We start from the raw sequence: 22809 nt of genomic DNA on the forward strand, positions 1-22809 counted from the left end.
TGAATGAATGAAATACAGTTATTTATTTGAGAGTTAAAACTTGCCCAAGTGAGCTGCACCACATTTAAGCACTGGCTTCATTCCAAGTCTTTGAATACTGCCATTTTTATTTTGCGTATTCCAAAGCATGAATGCTAAGTATCTTGCATGGTAAGACACAGGATCATTCATAGTCTAAAGCTAGCTTGAAGCATCTTGTTGAAACATTCATGAATTTTCTCTCGGAACTACAAATGTACGACACTGAAACTAATATTGATGGGAAAAGTTTGTTTTCACTCTTATGATCATTTGACTCTTACGTTTGTACTTTGCTATTTGTATTTAAGGGACAGTTTGCTGTTTTCTCTCTTGCAGAACGCGGTTCACCACGTAATTTGGTTACCACAGACATAACTGACACTACAGTTGGGTTATCATGGACACCAGCTCCAGGGACAGTTAACCATTATAGGATAGTATGGAAATCACTTTATGATGATACGATGGCAGAGAAGAGAGTCCCTGGAAATACAGTGGATGCTGTGATAGAAGGCTTGGAACCAGAGACTAAATACCGGATTTCAGTGTATGCAGCCTACAGCAGTGGAGAAGGAGACCCAGTAGAAGGAGAGGCTTTTACTGATGGTGAGTGCAGTACAACATTACCACCACTTGTGACATTCTGTTCTTGATGAAATTACCATTTTTAAAAGACAGTGGACCCTATTTTTCTTCTTTTTTTTTTTCCTCAAAAAGTTGCCCCAAACCAAAATGCCACCTCAGCTCAGTCAATTCTAACATTTTGTTGGATGATGGAAAACACACGTAAATCTCTTCTATGTCATGTAGGTTTGGATTCATCAACAGTTACCTCCAACTTAAGATATGATTTTGTCTGCAAATTACTCTGAAGTCAGCCTTTCTTAGGCTTGGTGTGACTGCTGGAAATAAGGTGGAGAAAATGTTATGGATGGAGTAAGGAGGAAAGGTGGTGTAAATTCCCACAGAATCAATGAATATGCTTTCCAAGCTAACTGCCCTTTCCAGTCTTAACATTTCTCAGACTGAGGCTGATGACTGGGTGATTTTGATATTAGTTATTTACCTTTCTGAGGCTCTTCTTTTTTTTTCTTATTTGCCAAACATTATGTCATATTTTTGGAGGCAGGCTCAACCCTCTCCTGGAGTGTAGGCAAAGTGAAAAAACACCAAGAGGCCAGAGGTGGCTTGTTGCTTTATAGTCAGAACTGGCAAGTAAAGGAGTCTGAGTGAATGAATGAAGGGATGCCCTGAATCAGCCTTGATGTTTCTGTTGTTTCTCTAAAGGGGCCATGTGAAGACAAAGCCCGAGGGAAAGCTCTGGGGAAGCATCATGTGTGTTTATGTGTTCTTGTACTCTTTCCTAAGCATTTGTTTTGACTATGTTGGAGACAGGCTGCTGAACTACCTTAACCTTTGTCCTTGACCCATTTTAGTTGTTCTTAAGGTTTTGCAAGAGTAGTGATTGCTGCTGTTCCTAAGTGCTGACTCCCCAGACTGCTGTCCCATGGCTTTCTTCTTTGTTCAAGCACAGCAGCATTAGCCGTCCTGCCCTTTCCAGGTTAAGTAGGAAGCTTAGCCATATCATGTTGCTTCTCTCTATGTGCTGACTGAGGGAACTTGCCATCAGGCCTATCAATAGCCCCAGACCTAATATTGCATCTTCCTGGTACAAACAATGATTAGAAACTGTCAGTTCCTAGGAGCTGCAAAGCCTACCTTACCATGTGATGAAATACTGACCGATTCCCGCATGCCAAGAAGGTTCAGTTTGCCAAAACCTAGATGGCTTATTTCGGCTGACAGCCAGCATTGCATAGCTTTCAGTTCACTTTGGATTATTTATACCATTTGTACAGTCTGGAAAATATTTCTTAGAAGCCGAATGCTGCAATTTGTAGAGCAAATGCTTTATTAGTCCATGGGCTTATTTCAGCACATATACTATGCTGTGACTAGTGATGAGTGATTTTCCAGCAGGTTAGTTTGTATGGGCTCCAACACCAAGCAGTTTAGTTATTTACCAGTACCTTACCAGATCGGTAAACTCAAAACTTTGAAAATCTGAATGCTATAGGACGTCGTGTTAAACAAAAAATTACTTTATAATTTATCACTTTCAATTTAGGGTGATGAATCTGCCATTTAATGGATTGCTGAAAAGTGTGACTAAATAAACCTCCCAATTATGCTGTGTCATCATGTGATTTATACTTCCCTCTTTTTCTCACTGTAGTGAAAAGCACACTTCTGTTTGTTTAGTCCGTTACAATTAAAAAATAGTTAACAATGGCCTATGAGATTCCCCCGTGCCTCCCCCCCAATCAAATACTGTAATTTTAAAGAGGGCAATTTTATTTCTTAATACAGTAAAATTAATTTTGTAGTGATGCCTTTGAATATATCTGTATGTGATAAAGTAAACATTTATGTGTATTTTTACACTGAAAAGTGTCACCAGATGCCAGGACTGTGACAGTGGACAATGAGACAGAAAAGACAATGAGAGTTTCATGGCAGCCTTCACCTGGGAAAGTCTTGTCTTACCGTGTGTATTACCGACCACGCAGTGGAGGAAGACAGATGTTTGGAAGAGTAAATGCTCCTGCTACAAGCATAGTGTTAAAGCGACTTAAGCCACGAACTACATATGACTTGAGTGTTGTTCCAATTTATGATTTTGGACCAGGAAAATCAAGAAAAGCAGAAGGAACAACAGGTATGTATCACAAAGTTGTGCAGCACTTCATAATGCAAGTTTTGTGCTTAAAATTAATAATAGTGATACACAGAAAAGTATGGTGGAGTCTGCCAAGATCATGAATTGACAGGCAAATTGAAGAAAATGTTAGAGGTTGAGAAGAGAGTTTGATTTGCTGTAAGCTTCACTATAACATAGCCTGAGCACAGCTTTTTGCTGTTGATATTGAGGGTGGAAATATGGTGTAAAATGTTTGAAAATACTAGACTTGTTTTGAAACAATGTCATCAGAAGTCAAAACAAGGTGTTTTGTGAAGAAGACAGTATATCAACAGACTACTTAATCTTAAGTATTGTCAGCTGTTTCATAATTTGCCTTTTGGTTGTGGGTATTGATTAAAGAGCTACCCACATCCTGTTATTTAGGTTTGTCTTCTTTGGTCACCGTATTTTCTGGAGAAGACCTGAGGTAACAAAGAGGGGCAGCAGGTGATTTTGAACTTTCATTTGTGGAAGCCTGACTTCCTGGTCTTTTGGACAAGCTGTCTTCTCTCTCAGAAACTGAAACTCTTAATAGTCCCAGTGAGGGCATTTTTGTGGTAAAAGCAAAACTAATTTTCTGCTCTACCTTTAGTATGTATCTGATGCTGATCTTACATTTTGTAAGGAAATGTTTCCTTGATGTCAACCAGATTTAGAGTCAGTTTTCTGCTGCAATAGATAGAAAGCGATTACCAAAGGAGAATTTTTTTCAAGATGTTTCTACCTATGTGGGACTAGTGCCATTCACTGAGGTACTCTGTAAATAGTTCATGCCTTCTCTCTTCTCTGAATGTAGGTTATATTGAATAATGACAGGAAGTAAGAAAAAAAGTCTCTTACCAGTGAAGATATCAGCACCTCAGTTACTGAAGGAAGATTTCTTTTTAACCTACAGTGTAGTTGATACAAAGGAATCATGAAAACCTGATCAGATCTTGACTAATACCTAGTTTTCCAGTGTTAAAAATTATACAGCTGCTTTTGATTTTTAAACTCTTCTTCTTGATGCAGATATGCCTCTGTGCTTTTAGTCTAAATAGTTGTGGTGGTAAACACTCTTTGGAAACAAGTGAGGCCTGAGTGATCTTGTTATTTGGAGCTGTCGTCCTAATTCAGGGAGTATTATGGGAGATGAGATAGAGAGGCTGTATTTTTCCTTGTGAGTGGGACTGTACCTACCATTTCTCAGCAGAATTCAAAATCTGAGGATATATATGATCTTTAAACTATAGTTAAACAATTGCATAAGCATAAGGATAAGGCAGACTCTTCATTTTTTTCCCTCTGTCTTTAACTCCAAAGCTGTAGTGGTGACTTTCTCTTCACTCTCCCATTTTTTGCAACTTTGAGATTACACTGCTGCAGTATTTTCCTTGCTGCATTTTAGAGTTACAAAAGCAAAAGTGATGCATAAGCTAACAGCAGGCTTGTTAACTACTCTGTCTGTGAGTACTGACCTTCAGAGGAAGTTGCCCCTCTGGCTGGGTGGCTGGAACTCCTCTGAAGTATTATTTTTTGACATACTGCCACACCTCTGGTGGTGAAGTTGCTTCAGCTGCCAGGCTATTTATCCTTCAGTCTATTGACTGCAGAGGGATCCTTGATAATAAATTTAACATACCTCTTGGTTATATAGCTAAAATTAAGTGACAGAAAAATCACCATTCATCTTTTAATACTTGTCTTTATGTCAAAGGCACCAAGAGTTAGGACTATCACTAATACTGGATTTGCATATGTATTTTTACATAAAAGCATGCTTGTTGATTTGTTTTCCATGTGCAGACCTGATCTAAACCATTTTGTTTCCCATCCTTGCAGCCTCTCCCTTTAAGCCACCTCGAAATCTGAGGACTTCTGATTCAACTATGTCAAGTTTCCGAGTAACATGGGAGCCAGCACCAGGGCGAGTGAAGGGGTACAAAGTAACTTTCCACCCTACTGAAGATGATGGAAGTCTTGGAGAATTAATCGTGGGGCCATACGACAGCACAGTGGTATTGGAGGAGCTTAGGTATGGATAATAGCTCATGTTTGGTTTTGATTGTTTTCTAATTTTTTAAACAACTTTAGCTTAGAGTTTTGTTTAATCAGGATCTAGTATTGAAATGCCTGGCAAAATCTGCTGTAAGTAAGTAATTTTGACATTAAGCTATGAAGATCTTGTTATGCAGTCTCTGGCAGGTCTCTCTGGGAGATTATCCATTTCCATCATTCTCATGGGAACTGAAGGAGGCAAAGATATGGGCAGGAGCTGTGTTTTGCATTTCAAATATAAGAAAGATAACAGGATGCTGGAGGATATTTGGGATTTCTAAAGTTTGCTCTAAAAGTTCCTAGCCTCAGGTTTCTCAAAAAAAGCTGAGTTTGGTTCTTGATTCATTTTCCCAGAGGCTTGGATCTGTAAAGTAGGCTTCAGACCATGTCTGTTACGCAAAATATACTAAATATACTAAATATATTAAAAATAGGATCATTAAAAGTCAAAGAATCAGTCATAGAATGATTTGAGTTGAAAGGGACCTGAAAGATCATCTACTTCCAACTTGCTGTGGGCAGGGATACCTTCCGCTAGATCAGGTGGCTCACAGCCCAGTCCAACCTAGCCTTCAACATGTCTGGGGATGGGACACCCACAGCTTCTCTGAGCCATCTGTTCCAGTGCCTCCCCACCATCTCAGTAAAGAATACCTTCCTAATATCTAATCTAAATCTACTCTCTTTCAGTTTAAAGCCATTACCCGTTGTCCTATCAGTATCTGCCCTGCTTAAATGTCCCTCTCCAGATTTATTTTAGGTACTGGAAGGCTATCATAATGTCTCCCTGGACCTTTTACTTCTCCAGGCTGAACAACCCCAACTCTCAGCCTGTCTTCACAGGATAGATGCTCCACCCCTCTGACATTTTTGTGGCCCTCCTATGGACTCATTACAACAGGTCCAAGTCCTTATGCTGGTGGCTCCAGAGCTGGACACAGTACTCCAGGTGGGGTCTCACATAAGCAAAATAGGGAATGAAAATCACCTCTCTTGACCCGTTGATCATGCTTCTTGTGATGCAGCCCAGGATACATTTGGCTTTTGGGGCTTCAGGAGCACTGCTAGGTCATCCTCAGTTTTTCATCCACCAGTACCTTCATGTCTCTTTCCTCAGGGCTGCTCTCACTTCACTGATCACCCAGCCTCTATTTGTGCTTGGGATTTCCCAGGTGCAGGACCTTGCACTTGGCCTTGTTGAACTTCATGAGGTTCACAGAGTCCCACCTCTCAAACCTTTTAAAGTTCTTTCTGGATGGCATCCCTTCCCTCCAGCTTTTTGGCCATACCACACAGTGCACTTGCTGGGGGTTCACTTGATTCCACCATCCCTGCTGCCAACAAAGATATTAAACAGCACCGTTCCCAATAGTGACTCCCTAGGAATGCCACTCCTTGCTGATCTCTGCTTGGATGTGGAGCCCTTGATCACAGCCCTCTGAGTGCGACCCCCCAGCCAATTCCTCATCCACAGACTGGTCTAGTAGGTAAATACACGTCTCCCTAGTTTAGAGAGAAGGTTGTCACACAAAACAGTGTTGAATGCTTTGCACAAGTCCAGGTACGTGATGTCAGTTGCTTTTCTCTTATCTACCAAAACTGTAAACCTATCGTGGAAGGCTACCAAATTTGTTAGGCATGATTTACCCTTATGAAGCTGTCTTGGCTTTCACCAGTTACCTCTTTATTTTCCATGTGCATTGTTTCCAGGAGGATCTGCTCCTTGACCTTGCCAAGCACTGAGACCTCTGTAGTCTGTAGATCCCCACATCTTCCTTATTTCCCTTTTTAAAAATGGGGATTATGTTTCCCCTTTTCCAGTCAGTGGGAAGTTCACTGAATTGCCATGACTTCTCAAATAGGATGGCTGGTGGCTTAGCAACTTCATCTACCAGTTCCTTCAGTATCCATGAATACACTTTATCAGATCCCATAAACTTGAGCACCTTCGGATTCCTTATGTGATCTCAAACCTGATCTTCTCCTGCAGTGGGTGGTTCTTCCTTCTCCCCATTTCTAACTCTGCCTTCTGTGACCTGGGTGGTGTGGTGGGAGCACTTTTCAGTGAAGACTGAGTGAAAAAAATAATTCAGTACCTCAGCATTCTCCATATCCTGGGTGAACATGTCTCCTGTTTTCTTCTGGAGAGGGCCCATGTTTTCCCTAATGTTCCTTTTATCACTAATGTACCGTAGAAACTTTTCTTGTTTCCCTCGATGTCCCTGGCTGGATTTATTTCTATCAGAACTTCAGCTTTCCTAACCTGATCTCTGCCTGCCTGGACAATTTCTCTGTATTCTTCCCAGAATTAAATAACTTGAATGAGGAAGGCTGTAAATTTAAGTATAGAGTGTAGAATCAGCTTTCAAATTTTGAAACTTCACTGTCTTGTGGAAGAGCTAGTGTTTGGGCTTCATGTTTTAGCACCTTCTCTTCCATGAGAGATTTTTTTCTTTGAGAATTTAATAAGTGAAGTGTTTAGCATTTAACTAGCCAAATTACTTTACTTACAGTACATTTGTTTAACTATTGCAGGGCAGGAACTACATATAAGGTAAATGTTTTTGGGATGTTTGAAGGAGGAGAGAGCAACCCCTTGGTTGGACAAGAGATGACCACTCTTTCAGATACTACTTCGGAGCCCTTTTTATCTAGAGGTAAACATGACTGATTTGAAGAAAAGGCAGTCTTGAATTTTGGATAAAAAAACACCAAAAGTTTACTGTTTTTCCTTATTGTTTTTCCAATGCACATACATATTTGTTCACAGGATTCAATATATTCCTTACCCTGATGACATAAACCTTGGTCTGAAATGACCACTAAACATAGCCGAGTTCACAATTCTAGTCCTATGCACCCTTTAGATAATCTTACAAAGATGATAACACAGGCAACCCCTGTTTTGCTGATTATTCAAAGCCATCTGCTTTGCATTTTCAAGCCATCCACATCTGTGCCAAATCACATAAGGTCAAATGTGATTGTAGAGATCATGGCTCATATACAGGGGTGTTCACAGAAGTAGAATAAGGGATTTTAAGCAGAGTGTTAGCCCTTTGCTTATCCTTATATGGTGAATTTTCCTTTCAAGACTAAGGTGATATAATGAACAAAGGTCTGGTAGTTGGAAATGTCACGGTGTTATTGTGTATTATTTAAGTTTATACTCAGCGTATCCATTGTTTAGTCTTTTGATTTTACTATAGAGGGAGGAGACCTAGTTCAGAAAGGCAATTGCAGAGTCTCTCCAGTATCTATTTGGGAGTGTTTCCCTGTGCAGCTAAATCTTTCTTTCAAAGTTTCTGTGAATGTTATGATAGCAGCTCCCTTTGGTGTGGTTAGTGGGCCTCTGCATGCTGATGCTACTGGATGAGGAAAGTTTCAGTGGTCAGTCCTCCTTTATGGAAAGCATAAAAAAGCAAGTCTTTACTTCTTAATAGTAAGTATACAAGAATAAGTAAAGACTTTTTTCCTCTGCCATTTCAAAGCTTGCATAACCATCAGAGAGAATTTGGTGACAAGAAAGAACCTAACTGCAAAGTTCTTTTAGAGTTAAACAAAGAAAAAAGGTTTCTGACAGCTGACAATATTCTTTTTGCTTAACCTCATTTAGCCTTATTTCCCCACTGGGCTGTGTAAAAAATATTCGTCTTTATTGACAGCAATTTTGGAAAATTCTTAATTAATTGCGGTCCCACTCAGTCTAATACTGGAGGGTATAACTGAGAAAAATTACAAAACAGGCCATCAGTTACGTTAGAGTAAAGCTTTAATAAGTCTGGCAGAAAAAAAATTGCTCTAACACTAGTTTACTATTTTTCATTATAGCAGCTCTCATTTCTGTCTTCAGTGTTATATTCCTTAAGCTAATTAGTTTTACTAATGCATGTATTTGAGTCATGGTTAATGTGAAAAATAAATTTATATCTTGGACTGTAAATGTAATAGTAAATTATATATTAATAGTGGGGAAAAAATCACCCTAGATCTGGTACCTTTGCTAGAGTTTTCCATGTGCGGAACTGCAGTAGTTAGAAGAAACTTAAAAGTCAAAATAGTTTAACATTTATATTGTACATGAAGCTAACTTTAACTTCCATATTAAAGTTATGCATGCAATGTTTTGAGCTAACATGGTTTTACTTAAACCCTACTCCCAGCTGATTTTATTGTCCTGACTAAAGACTAGATCTATATTTTCTATGCAGAAGAGGATCATGGTTTTAACCCCCAGGTACATGGAATAGTTATATTCATGAGTCTACAGTGTTGGATCAATTCTGTGGAACATATATGAAATCAAAATATCTTTCAACTGTGATGAGTGTGGCTGATTTTTCTCAATGGGATTTCTTCCATATAAAGACGAGAAGCTCTGATGGCAGGAAGCCAGAAAATTTGCAGCTGGTAACACAATCTACAGGAAAAGAGAGAGAAAGATTTTTTTTTTTTTGCAAATGGCTGTGGATAAAATTATTGTGTGTTTCTGTTTTGTATAAATATTTTGTGATTTTTCTTGTGATGAAAACAATATTATGCATATTTTATTCTGTAATTTGTAAACTGAAGATATTTGAATTAACTTCCTACCTTTCTAGAACATTGCAGCTTTATATGAATGTTTGTTTTTGTCCCCTCTGTATCTCTTGACCTGTGTTTATGTTTGTGTGTCTTTGAATTGAGCTCTTTCTTTCCTGTACATGTAAACTTCTATACCACCTGTATTACTATGTCTTTTTACCCCCAAATTGAAAAATAATGTTTATTTGAAAGTGGTTGTAATATATGCTATTAATTCCACTATTACGTAGTTGAAAATTAAGGAGTAGTAGTTTTGCTATGCATGACAGACTAAAATACTATAAATTTGTATATTTGTATCTGATAATGCTCACTGCCATGTCAGTGATTAGTTCCAGTAGTCTTATACAAAACTTCTGAAATCAGGTTATGAACCATCTTTAAAGAACAAAACAGATAATGACATGACAATAGAGAACACTGACCTTGACATTTGCAAAGGATTATTTATAAAAGGAAACATACATGAAGAAATTTAGGCAGTTTTTGCCATGGAACCAGTGACTAGTGTGAATAACGTTCACAAATAGGTCATACTTGACAGAGTGCCAGTGAATAAAACTAGAGCTATTTTGGAAGCTAACTCATGATATATGTCATCTAAAAGGATGGGGAAAGAAAACTGTCGTACTAAGGCTATATTTTTCTGGTTGACATGGCAGGTTTAGAATGTAGAACCAGAGCAGAAGCTGATATTGTGCTGCTGGTGGATGGCTCATGGAGTATTGGGCGGCCAAATTTTAAAACCATCAGGAACTTCATTGCCCGTATTGTTGAAGTTTTTGATATTGGTCCTGACAAAGTACAGATTGGTAAGTCCTCGTATGTTGGAGGGAAAATGAAGCTCAACTGCTACACAGACACATAATAACTGAGGAAATGATGGCTTTTTTTCCAGGTCTTGCACAGTACAGTGGTGATCCCAGGACAGAATGGAATCTCAACGCTTACCGAACCAAACAGTCTTTATTAGAGGCTGTAGCCAACTTACCATACAAAGGAGGCAATACTCTAACAGGTGTGTCCCACTGCCAGGATTTTCTTTAAGCTCCAATAAAAATGATTCTAGTAGCTGACCCCAATATTGTTCACTGAACTCAAACGTGTCCATGATGGAAGAGACTTACAGTTCAGTGCAGTATGTCTGGAAGAGAACAGGTGTAACATAGGCTTATAAACTCAGAGGAAGTCTGGAGAAATGTGATTAGAAGAGAGCTTGGATGATGAAGAGCTTGTGTTGCTGTTGAGCATACGAGAAGATGAAAAGTCAATTCTATGTCAGGGTTGGGATGAAGACAACCAGGACCCAGAAAGAAAGCTAGAAGAGATCAGATAGGAGGCTGCATAAAAGTTAAGAGATTAGACACTTTGAGAAGGCTTAAATAATATCAGTTGCTGATAAGTCTGGATGATGGGCTGCAACTAGATTACAAATGCTTCAAGAAGGAAGTAAATTGTGGAACTGTGTTGTCAGAGTGAAATCACTAGGATGAAATAAGCTCTTTTACCAGAACTATATGGAAATAGGTTATAGTGATGGTTACTTTCTTTTTATCATGCTAGGAATGGCCTTGGATTTCATCTTAAAAAACAACTTCAGGCAAAATGCAGGCTTAAGGCCCAGAGCTCGCAAAATTGGTGTTCTCATCACCGATGGCAAATCACAAGATGATGTAGTCACCCCTTCAAGAAAACTCAGAGATGAGGGAGTGGAACTGTATGCAATTGGTAAGTATTATATAAGGAGATGGCCTGCAGCAACCTCCTCCTGCCCATCTACTAAATGCACAGAGAAGTGACCACATACTTAAGTACCTGAAAGGGTAAAGAATGTGTTTGGGGACTCAAGTTCATGGTATTGTGCTTCATGGCCGTACTTTCTAACAAGCTTTGCTTTCCTGTCTTATCTGTAAGGTATTAAAAATGCAGATGAAAATGAATTGAAGCAGATTGCAACGGATCCAGATGATATCCATGCTTACAACGTTGCAGATTTCTCCCTCCTGGCTAACATTGTTGATGATGTAACCACGAATCTGTGTAACAGTGTGAAAGGTCCAGGTACATCACATTTTCAGTCTATTTCATCCTTCTTCCATTTACATGTTTGCACTGCCAATTCCTTTTTGTTACTTATTGGGAACACTATGTAGCCCTGGGCTGTTTTCTCAGCTGCTGGTGTGAGGAAGTTGTTCAGACCACCTGGACAACCCTTCAGGGGTTCTTCCTTTCCTTTCAACAATGACTGTGTTATGCCTCACACAGCATGACATGGCTGGATGTGCCTTCTTTCTTTCCCAGAATCATGAAGCTTGTTTCTTAGCGTGTCAGCTTTTTGCCATTGTGGCAGGTTCCTTGATGATACTCCTCCAATGAGGAAAATTTCAGCAGCCCTGGTTTTTTCAAGTGTTTATGTCTGACAGCCCAAAAGCAAAGCTGAGAGTGGAAAAACAGTAATGTTATCTGATGGTTCTCCAGTGAAATGTTGGCGTTGAAGGTGGAATAGGAATTACAGGGAGCTTTTTTGTTCTTGAGAGTGTGATGGTGAGCTATCTCTTCATGAAGTTGTTTTAAGAATTCCTGAGAAAACAGAAACATAAGCAACTACTTAAAGTTGGTTTTTTTCTCCCTGGTGATACAAGATAAAAGAATTATTTTTTTTAATTTGCTTCCACTTGTAGGTGATTTGCCACCTCCCTCTAACCTAGTCATTTCAGAGGTGACACCTCGTTCTTTCAGACTGAGATGGAGTCCACCTCCTGAGAGTGTTGATAGATACAGAGTTGAATATTACCCTACCTCTGGAGGTAGCCCTAAACAGGTTGGTTCATCTTTGACATTGTCCATAATAACCTTAGACTTCCACATCATGGTAATATCATTTTGTAGTTTGTGCTGTGTATAATATAACAGTAAATGGAAAAAAGGCTCCCAAGGTCAAGAATATAATGCCTTGGTAAATGATACAAAAAATTACAAAAAATAGGAGCATAAATATAACTTTGGTTGTTTTTATTACCATGAATCAAGGAGTAAAATGTATGTCTTCAAAACAGTTGACTGCTGTTTCTAGTAATTCCTTTCTGTTCCTGTTCCACTGTCCTGTGTTGGTTTAAATATGTCTGTACCAGCAGTTTTCTGGCCATAATGTAATAAACTTTCTTGTTAATAGAAAAAAAGAGAGTAGGTGATAAAGGCATGCTTAGATTACACTGTGTGATGATACTTTGTGCCTAAGTATGTATTCTAAACCGTTTAATGCACAGGATCAAACTTATCTTATGGTTATTACTTCTCTACACAAAGAGTCAGTGACTCACAACCATTGATTGTAGGCAATAGGAATTGCTCATCACTCTCTTCAACCAGACAGAATAGTATTTAGGAGAATGAAATATTTGGGAGAATGAAGTTAGGCACCTCTGTGTACCTAACTCTGAACTTTTCATCTCTGAACGTTGCTTTCAAATCTAAACTCAGGAGACTCATGGGGACTCTTTACTCATGGAGAGTTTAATCCTAGTAAATCCTGACCTCAGGATTTGGCCTTTGATTAAAGTTGGAGCTGTCAATACAGTGTACACTGACTTTGCAGCTTGACTGCTTCCTGGCATTTCTGTTCTTCAAGGTGTTGCCATGTGCTGTAACCAGGAGAGTCTGAAACTTTACTCCAAAGTGATAACACATATCCCTGCCACTTTCTTTATGCTGTTTAGTAATACAGAATTGTAAACCATGTGTGAAAGCAGAATGCACAGTAAGTGATGCTAAATATATCCAGATCCATTTGAGACAAGTGTCTGTCTGAGATTTACCTACAGCTTGGTTTTCAAAAATAATGCTATATGGTCAGACAAAATACATAAAAGATTAAGACCATACTTTACTTAGCTCCTTACCATTGATTTCTGAAGAGTTCCACAAGGAATGATTGTTTTTCTTAGAGATAAGGTTGCAAATATATTTGTTGTACAGTTTTTAACATTGCTCCTCTTTTATGTAGTTTTATGTAAGTAGGATGGAAACAACAACGGTTCTGAAAGATCTGCAGCCTGAAACAGAATATGTTGTTAATGTGTTCTCTGTGGTAGAAGATGAAAGCAGTGAACCTCTGATCGGCAGGGAAACAACTTGTAAGTTAGAAATGGATCTTGAATAACATGTTAACAGCCAGTGTGGCACCTGGGGAACTATCCAGTAGAACTTTTAGCGCTATGGGCTTTCTTCTTAGCAGAAACAAAATTTTTAATTTGAATGACTCAACTGTGTTGTGTTACACTAGTTGTTCAGATCTTGTCTGGAAAACTTCAGCGAAGTGAAACTGCAGTGTGGTAGAAAATGTTTGTCTCATCTTCTTTCCAGGCTCATAAAGCTTGCTGTACAAAAGTAGAACAACAGACATGAATTACAAGGCAGAGTTTAAAAATTACTGAAATCTGATCATACACAAATGTATACTCATGTATTTTTATGCTAGGTAGTTAATTCCTGATACTATCGGACAATACTATAGAAATGATTTCTAATTAGCAAAAAGGCAATTCAACAGAGTTGTGCCACTTCTATGCAATATAACTTAACCATGTCTTTACTATGAGTTGTCTACATTACTGATTTTAGGTATATTTATGCTGAAGGCAACATTGGGTGACTTTTCCGCCTCTTTAATAATATTGATTGTTTGCTGTTCATTTCCCTTCTTTGTTTTATATTAGGCTTGCCCTACACCCTTAAAATATGTGCATAATTTTTATGAAGTCTGCTGGAGTTTTCCATGTTTATTTAATAATTAGAGAAATACAGGAAACAAGAAGAAAGGACAAAATATCCTTTTTGTACAGATCCTAAACCAGTCATGTAGTTTCATATTAAAGCATTTGTGTGAGTTAATGTTGCTGATTAGAATATTAAAGTGTCCAAGTGCAGCCTTGTAAGAGTTTTAGCTGTGTATATAGCAAATCTGTAGCCACATTCAAAATGGGGTGACCATTACCTCATTCTTAAACTAAGAACCACTTAAAATACCAGTGCTTGCAGATTGCCTTTCTACTACCCATAATGTACCCTAATAGCCATGTGCAATACTCTCAGTGGTACTACCTGTGATACAAAATATGAAGAAGGTGAAAGAAATAAATTAATATATATTTTTTATTTGACAGTGCCAATCTCTTCAGTTAGAAACTTGAATGTTTATGATATTGGATCAACCTACATGCGAGTGAGATGGGAACCTCTCAATGGAGCTACTGGTTATTTGTTAACATATGAACCTGTGAATGCCACGGTCCCAGCCACAGAGAAAGAGGTGAGAGAACTTGTCTTCACTTCCTATACTCTACCAAAAATAAATTAAGAAAAACTGTAAGACTATCATAGTCAAAAGACTGGCACATAATTTTGAAGTGCAGCGAACTTACAAAGATATTGTATACAATGACATCAGTCAGGAAGCTGTAAATATACTGTGAATCTCACAAACAAAATTCCCTTGAAGTTAAATCATTGCTTGCTTTTCTGCCATTGCTTTCTTCAGTTTTTAAACATGGTGTGTTACTTTTCATGTGCAGATGCGTGTTGGACCATCAGTGAATGAGGTGCAGCTGGTAGATCTCATCCCCAACACTGAGTACACTTTAATAGCTTACGTAATGTTTGGTGATATCACCAGTGACCCTCTCACCACCCAGGAAGTGACATGTATGGGCATCTTGATTTTTACTTTGTTATTGCTTCAGCAACATTTAATTTTATTTCATGCAGCAGTTTTTATATATTCTGTTTTGTTTAGAAGACCGTCTTAACCATGTTTTATGCATTTGCTAGCACATTCATTTCTGAAAGATCTCAAAGCAATTTCAATGCAAAGGGTCCAACTATTAAAAGAGGAACAAAGCAATTTTTTTGTTGAATAGTGAAGGAAGTTGGCTTGAAAATCTTGTGGTCATACTATTTTTAAAAGGCCTCAATTTCGCTTGCATTGACTTAGAAACCTTGTTCCCAAATTCAGACGTTCTCTGAAGTGTAGAAAATAACAAAGAAACATGCCATATCGAGAAAAAAATTGATTTAAATATGGCTTCCTTTTGTATACCTTTCCTTAAATATTTCCAGTTGGTGGGGGTGTCTTTCTGGGCTAGATGCATGCAGTATGCTTATTTGTGTGTCCTTAAAAAATGTTAAACCCTTAACCGTACATGAAAAGTGGCTATTGTCACTAAAAGTTATGATTTTAAACCCTAATACTTCTAAAAGTATTGTGCTCATCATTTACCAACGTGAAGCTACATAGTTTATAGCTGTTTTGCTCGTTACTGGGACAATAAGTTCCTAAATTGTCTCATCTAATGGCAAGGACAATGAACTTCTCAGAAAGTGAATGGCTCCAGTTCAGTGGAAGACATGAAAAGCATTTGCTTACATCTGTGAGAGACCTATACCTCTGCCATGAATAGCATTTTCACTTACTACTGTCATTTTTACAGTACCTTTGCCAGGACCCAGAGGCTTAACAATTCAGGACGTTACTCACAGCAGAATGAATGTCCGCTGGGATCCTGCCCCAGGGAAAGTTCGAAAATACATCCTAAGATACAAAATAGCTGATGACCCTGATGTAAAGGAGGTAAATTCTTGAAAGTACTAAGAAAGAGTTTTATTTCCAGGAGGTAGGTTACTAACATAATAGTAAGAGTAGTATTATAACCCACCACCAAGAGTAAAGAACATCAGTTCATGGTGATTGCAGTCAGGAAAGGGTATTGGTTCCTTGGAAATGGAATAAGCATGAGATGGATTTCTTTGGGTACTCCCTTCTTCCTCCTCCTCCAGAGAGAGTGACTGGAGAATTTTCCTGTGCTTTGATAAACAGCCATTTCTGCTGTCTGGTTAAGTGTCATCTTGCCAAGGTCTAAGAACAGCTTACTATTAAAAGGACAAGGTATGTTAGCGCTACCTTTACCGACTGTCAGAACATGTGTGAGCATTGTTGGAGACATCTTGCAGTTAGGTACAAGCTTTCCTTGCCTGCACTGCTCAACATGAATCAGCTCTTGGAGGATTAAATGTGTTTCTATACAGAAATGAGAATTTTTTAAAGGTTCAAACTGCATCCTTGTTTCCAAAAGAACGGAGCTGAGAATGATCCACAAGTACTACACGTATCTGATATAATATGCCTTGCAAGGGAATTAGTAAGTAGCCCTCAGTACTCAGGTGTAAATTTAAGGGTAAACAGTAAACGGCAAAACTTAGTGCAGAATAGTTTTCCTGCCATTAAATCAGATGCAGAGTCAGAGCAATTTACAATTCTTAAGTCACTATTCTTATTCTTAGGTGGAAATTGACAGACTCAAAACCAGCACTACTCTCTCTGACCTTTCCTCCCAAACACTGTACAATGTGCATGTTGTTGCTGTATACGATGAAGGAGAATCCCTGCCAACAAAAGCAGAAGCTGTCACTCGTAAGTATTCCTAATAATCATTATTGTGGTTTTTGCTTTATGTTCTATTAAAATTGTGCATGTTGTAATACGTTACGTGGAGATGTCATTTAATCTGAGAAAAATTTTACTGGCATTTGTAGCATTATTTTCAATTTAATAAACCCCAGGAATCTTAGATTCCAATTCTCACCACAGTAAACACTGAAACTGCAGTCTGCAGAGAGGTGACAGAGCAACTCAAGCGCAACTATTTCTGTCTAGAGGCTGAAGGAGAAGTGTAGTGTAGAATGGGTAAGAAAACATGAAAACAGAGGACAGGTTTAGCAAATCTTTACAGGAATCTAGGAAAGTGAGTAGGAAGGTGCGCCATATGCTAGAGGATTAGAGAGACGCGATTTTGCTTCAAATCTGAGAGTTTTTGCGTCATGGAATGCAAAACCCGTTTCTGCTTCTGGAGAATCATCAAGGCAGTATTTGAGTACTTGTACTGGTTTAAAAGTAAACAGGCAGGAGAAATGAACCTGACTCAAAAGAGATTACAAGTCAGAATTACAATTTACTAAAGATTACAATAAATACAATGACAGACAAAAAAAATTGGTTTTAACCCCCCAAAGACAGGTGTATAACCCAGAACCCTGGGACAAGAACAGAACAGGGTTCATTAGCCCCTGTGTTGAGCACCACATGGCCTCTTGGGTGTAAAGTAAAAGGAAAGGAAACCCTGTTGGTCCAGATGATGGTTGCAGTTCTGTTAAGTCATGATCACAGACTTGTCGAGAATGGAAGTCACAGTCCTGTTGAAGTTTTGGTCCTCCTCAGGATCCAACGACTAGTACCAGAAGTCCCAAAACCATTATACATGGTCAAGCTCAGGTGGGAATACCCAATACCTGCCCCAGGCTGGGGAATTTCACAGTGAGTGATTGAATTCTGTGAGTCATGGGATATTTTTGGAATCTTTGATGTTCAAGGTGTTGCAGCTGCCTATTATGCCAGTCATTGTGGGCTATTAGCAGAGATGACCCCTCAGGCAGGGTGTGAAAGTGTTAATGCTTTTCCAGAGGGGAGTTATCACAGCTGAGTCATTCCTGTGAAGACAACAAAGAAACACTCCCCTGCCTCCCAGTTTTTTTTAACATCCAGTTTGTATCGTGAAGTGTCAAATGTGCCCTGGGCAGCAGCTGCAAAAAATCCATTTATTAACAGTACATCAGAAATTACGTGGAGGATGTAGGATACACAATTTTGGTTATAGCTGCATAGTGATAAACTGTTCCCAGCCTCTGTAACTAGGACAGTACCTCAACAAATAGAGGCAAGGAAATGGAGTTGAACAAACTGTAAGAGCTGATTTCTATACAAGAGAGGTGACAGACTGAACGGAGAAAGCGGATGTCAAAGCAGCTCTCATCCTGGTCTAGGCTTATGATTTAGGAAGGTAGTTAACCAGAAGAGCTACTGTAGAAATGAGCAATGTTACCTTGTCACTGCCCTCAATCTGATATGAAAAAGAAAAAACATTTATACACTCTCTTTTTTCTTCTGAATTTTTTGTAGCCTGATGTATTTCAAAACGTTTGTGAGATTTTGTGCTTGCTGTTGGGCTACTCTCTGTCTATAGCTGTGGTTTTGTGTCAATGTGTGTGTAGGAAAAGAAGAGGAAAACTCTGCCAAAGAAATTATATTTAGTTTAATTCTCTGGTTTTATCTGTTTGCATATTTCTTCCCAATATTGCTATATTATATTTTGCTTCCTTAACCTACAGTTAACTTCTGTGAATTCCTTCTAAATAAACGGTGTAATTCAGTCATGACTTATTTAGCTTGTATAAAGAATTTTAAGATTTGGGAAGAACTCATGCAGGAGCTTGAGCTCTGTCTATGGAAGTTAATAATCACTCCTAACTCCAAAAAACAAGAGCTAGGACTTCAGTTGTTGTGAGTAGGCATGTGAATTGTGATCTCTGCTGAGGTCAGTAGAGCCGTGTCTGTTTAATCAGGTGATGTGACCTAGTGATACGACCTTATGAAGGATGATTTGCTTAGTGCAGGTGGGCTGGGTTATATGTAGTCATTAAAAGCATGCTAGCTGAGAGATGAATCTCCGACATAATCTTCTAAATTCTTTGTCTGAGTAAATGCTTTGTTTAACTGCATTTATTTTGTGGAATACTTGTTCTTTTCTCATAATAGAGCCTGTGCCGGCACCAGTCAATCTCAGAATCACAGATATAACCACAAATAGTTTTAGAGGCACTTGGGATCATGGAGCTCCAGATGTCTCTCTGTATAGAATAACCTGGGGACCCTATGGAAGATCAGAAAAACAGGAGGTAAGAATAGACAGCCACCATAAGCTTCCATGGGCAGTTTCTCTGAGAGTATATTTTTAAAATCAGAAATGTTATTGATAAATGGCCTATAACTTGCAAGCCCTCCTGTTGTGCATAGTGGAAATTCAGTCAGAAGGTGTAGAACACATACTTAAAACCACTTGCAGTGATGTTACTGAGTAAAAAGTTACTCAGTTATATCCCACTTTTTATTTGTCTGTTTTGTTTGTTTTGGTTTTGTTTATTTATTTATTTGTTTATTTATTTTTTCCTTTTTAAGACTATCTTAAATGGGGATGAGAATAGTTTGGTCTTTGAAAATTTGAATCCAGATACATTATATGATATCTCAGTTACTGCCATCTATCCTGATGAATCAGAAAGTGATGAGCTCATTGGCAGTGAACGAACATGTAAGTAAATAATGGGCTTCTGCATGTTGTTATTCATAGTTATTAAAACAGAAAACATATTCATACAATAATTCTGAAAATTCTTTCTACTTTTTTTCTAGTACCCTTGGTGCCTATCACAACACAAGGTAAGGATCTGAATTTCCATGTATAATATTCTTAGGGAAAACCCATAGCTGTCTTTTTCTAAACTGTGACAAATGTTGACATTAAAAAGCTGAGATCATTTAATAAATATTATTGTGTATTTGGAAGAATACTAAACACTAGATTACCGCATGTTTATTGTTTTACAAACATTACAATTTATGTTCTCTTGTATTTAATACATTCTGCTCTTGATCAGGCAGTCATGCAGCCCTAAAAGTATGAATGAAGTGTTTGTCCCTGATTTTTGGTGAATTACATATTTATTCTTTTCTGTATTGCACTTCTTAGCCCCAAAGAGTGGCCCACGAAACCTTCAGGTGTACAATGCAACTTCACACAGTTTGACTGTGAAATGGGATCCTGCCAGTGGTCGAGTGCAGAGATACAGGATCATTTACCAGCCTATCAGTGGGGATGGCCCTGAACAGTCGGTAACTAATTTTGTAGTGCTATAGTTTTTCAACCTTAAATGCAACCTTCTGAAAATCCATTAGAAAAATTTCTTTTCAAAGCACAATATTGTATATTTTAATCACTTTTTAGGTGAAAATTTCTATTTATAGTGAAACAGTATGTACTCCCACCTTTTTCTTTCTCCCCTTTCAAATCCAAGTTAGAATGCTCTTCATGGAGCAGCAATTACTTTGGATGCATCCTGTTTTCTTGAAAGCCACAGAGTCATAGAGTCGCTTAGGTTGGAAAAGACCTTTAGGGTCATCAATATATATCTCTAGATATAACTATAATAAAGTTAAAATGTGTTGAGGAATAAGTCAAGCAGCATGTAAGACCACAAATCACAGATATACTTATCACAGTGATCAGTAATATGAACAAACATGGCTATTTTCGTAGTCCAGAGTTTTCAGGTGTTTTCATGGTGTGGTTCATGTGCTATCAGAAGACTTTGCTATGACACGTGCTGTTCAGTTGAATAGTTGAGACTGTCTCTCACCACTCTTGGGTCAGAAAAACCACCCAGAAGTAACAGTTGCAAAAAAAAAAAAAAAAAAAAAAAATCCATGCAAAACATATGCTAGGGAAGTGTTTAGGGTATTTGAGACTCTTTTAATGTGATTGAGCAGCTGTAATGGTATGGAGAGCCAGTACTGTATGGTCAGCCAGCTTTCCCTGTGTCGTCAGCAAGAGCTGTGTTGACTACTGGCAGCCTACGCAGCACAGCCTGGGAATGGTAATTCAGTCAGCCTGTTTATCAGAAATGTGTGCTACTTAAAAATGCCCCGCAGTGGGAGGCTGTTGTGGTTACTGCCAAATGACTCAGAGGAACAGTTTCAGATGAGAAACACGCTCATTTAGTTTGCCCCTGTAATTGGAGATCACACATGTTCAGAAGTGTATCGAGGAATATTTACTTTAGAATCAATTGGATACTTACACATCCATTTTAACTCTCTTCTGAGCAACATGCTTTTGAGTTGAGGCAATTGAACTACTGAATGAATTTGAACAGTTTAATGCAAGTTCAGGGAAAAATCACCAGAAGAATAAGGAACAACAGTGAGGTTAATTAATATCTGTAATTATTGCTGGCACTGGAGTGAAAAGAAAATTATGAGCGTTCTGTTGAAATTTGTGCAAAGTTTAATAAACTTAATTACTCACAGCTGGATAGAGTCCAGCAGTGGCAGTTGGAGAAAACACCTCTTTTTGAGGAGAGCCCACAGAACACTCATCCTCTATTCGTGGCATTTAATGTCTGTCTGCAAATAACTCTGTTATGTGATCATAATTCCTTGTCTGCTTTTTTTTAGTGGGCTATTTGATTAACATGTAGTTGCTGAGTAGGCAGTAGAGCTGTCCGCAACAAAACAGTAGAAATAGAATTTCTGGAAGAATATCTGGCAATTTTTATTGCCCTGTGTGACATTTAATGGCCTCAGCACCAAGACGAAGCATGGCTAATTTGAAGACAGCTCTGCGAAAACTGCACGCCAAACTGCAGAGACCATAATGATTATTTTGGGTCAGATTCTGAAAGGCAAACAGATACTAAAATGGAGAGGCAGCCATGATGGGATAATAAAAGTATTTATTCTTTGAAAAGAGCTTTGTACTTGAGGACAAAACAAAATTGCTTGTAAATTAAAATATTCTACTTCTGTGAAATGTGAAAATATTTAAATGCTTGCTCATTGTCAGTTCTTCTTCATCATCAGATGCTTTTAAAGTCTGTTATGACAAACACATTAGTTGAATAGGCTTTTAAAAGGTGCAGATGGTCTTAAATGTACAAAGGATGCTCTTGAGCACCAGTAATTGCTCACTGTTAAAAGCCAAAAAGCTCATGATTCTCAAATGTTTAAGGTCTAAGTATTATACTCAGAGCGCTTTAAATCTTTTACTCAGTGAAGATTATGATCACAAGATTATATGTAAAATAAAATTTGGAATGAAAAATGATAGTCTTAACAAAGATGTTTCAGAAGCTGAAGTGTCATGCTGAAAAATTTTTGAAATCAAGGAGAGGCAATGTTGATATTGCATCTAATGTACATTAGAGATCTACAGAGTGTTAAAATTTATTCTACCTGAGAATGGAGCATAAAGAGCCCAAATGAAAGTCTATCATAATTAATAAAAGACTCTGATTGATTTCAAAAGTATATAGTAATTTACAATATAGTTTGTGCTGGTAAAGAACTGGCAGCTGACATATAATTGTGGTTATATGCAAGTGTGCAGATTTTAAAGAATAGTGGCTTTGTGTCTAAACTTGCTAAGAATATGTATTAAATATTTTTGCTGTCCAATGTCTACTCTCAGTGTCAGTCACAAGAGCGTTTCAACATGGGATACATCACAGTGTTTTCCACTCTGCATCAAATGCTTACATTCTGCACTGTAACAGTAAGCACAAAAGAGGAAGTATAAAGGGTATTTTAATGTTCTTCCTTTGTTTTGCTGAAGACTATGGTTGGAGGGCGGCAGAACAGTGTGGTGATACAGAAGCTGCAGCCTGACACACCATATGCTATTACTGTGTCGTCAGTGTATGCAGATGGTGAAGGGGGACGAATTACAGGACGAGGCAGAACAAGTAAGTAGCTTCTTCAGATC

General features: G+C 38.2%; 1 protein-coding gene across 3 annotated transcripts in view; it reads left to right on the plus strand.

Moving 5' to 3' along the window:
- The window catches only part of COL12A1 (collagen type XII alpha 1 chain), a 99935-nt gene that overhangs the window by 32936 nt on the left and 44190 nt on the right, over positions 1-22809 (plus strand). For all 3 annotated transcript variants that reach the window (XM_027892379.1, XM_027892377.1, XM_027892378.1), the window contains 19 exons: positions 358-627; positions 2474-2740; positions 4586-4778; positions 7337-7458; positions 10048-10197; positions 10284-10403; positions 10949-11113; positions 11300-11446; positions 12067-12206; positions 13389-13518; positions 14548-14693; positions 14956-15085; positions 15871-16010; positions 16721-16850; positions 19029-19168; positions 19449-19581; positions 19683-19709; positions 20020-20162; positions 22660-22789. In XM_027892379.1, the coding sequence (XP_027748180.1) occupies positions 358-627; positions 2474-2740; positions 4586-4778; positions 7337-7458; positions 10048-10197; positions 10284-10403; positions 10949-11113; positions 11300-11446; positions 12067-12206; positions 13389-13518; positions 14548-14693; positions 14956-15085; positions 15871-16010; positions 16721-16850; positions 19029-19168; positions 19449-19581; positions 19683-19709; positions 20020-20162; positions 22660-22789 (2823 nt within the window). The remainder of the gene's footprint in view (positions 1-357; positions 628-2473; positions 2741-4585; positions 4779-7336; positions 7459-10047; positions 10198-10283; positions 10404-10948; positions 11114-11299; positions 11447-12066; positions 12207-13388; positions 13519-14547; positions 14694-14955; positions 15086-15870; positions 16011-16720; positions 16851-19028; positions 19169-19448; positions 19582-19682; positions 19710-20019; positions 20163-22659; positions 22790-22809) is intronic.

This window comes from Empidonax traillii, unplaced genomic scaffold (assembly GCF_003031625.1).
Source record: "Empidonax traillii isolate 1590-97213 ecotype Southwest subspecies unplaced genomic scaffold, ASM303162v1 scaffold348:size657943, whole genome shotgun sequence".
NCBI lineage: Eukaryota > Metazoa > Chordata > Aves > Passeriformes > Tyrannidae > Empidonax > Empidonax traillii.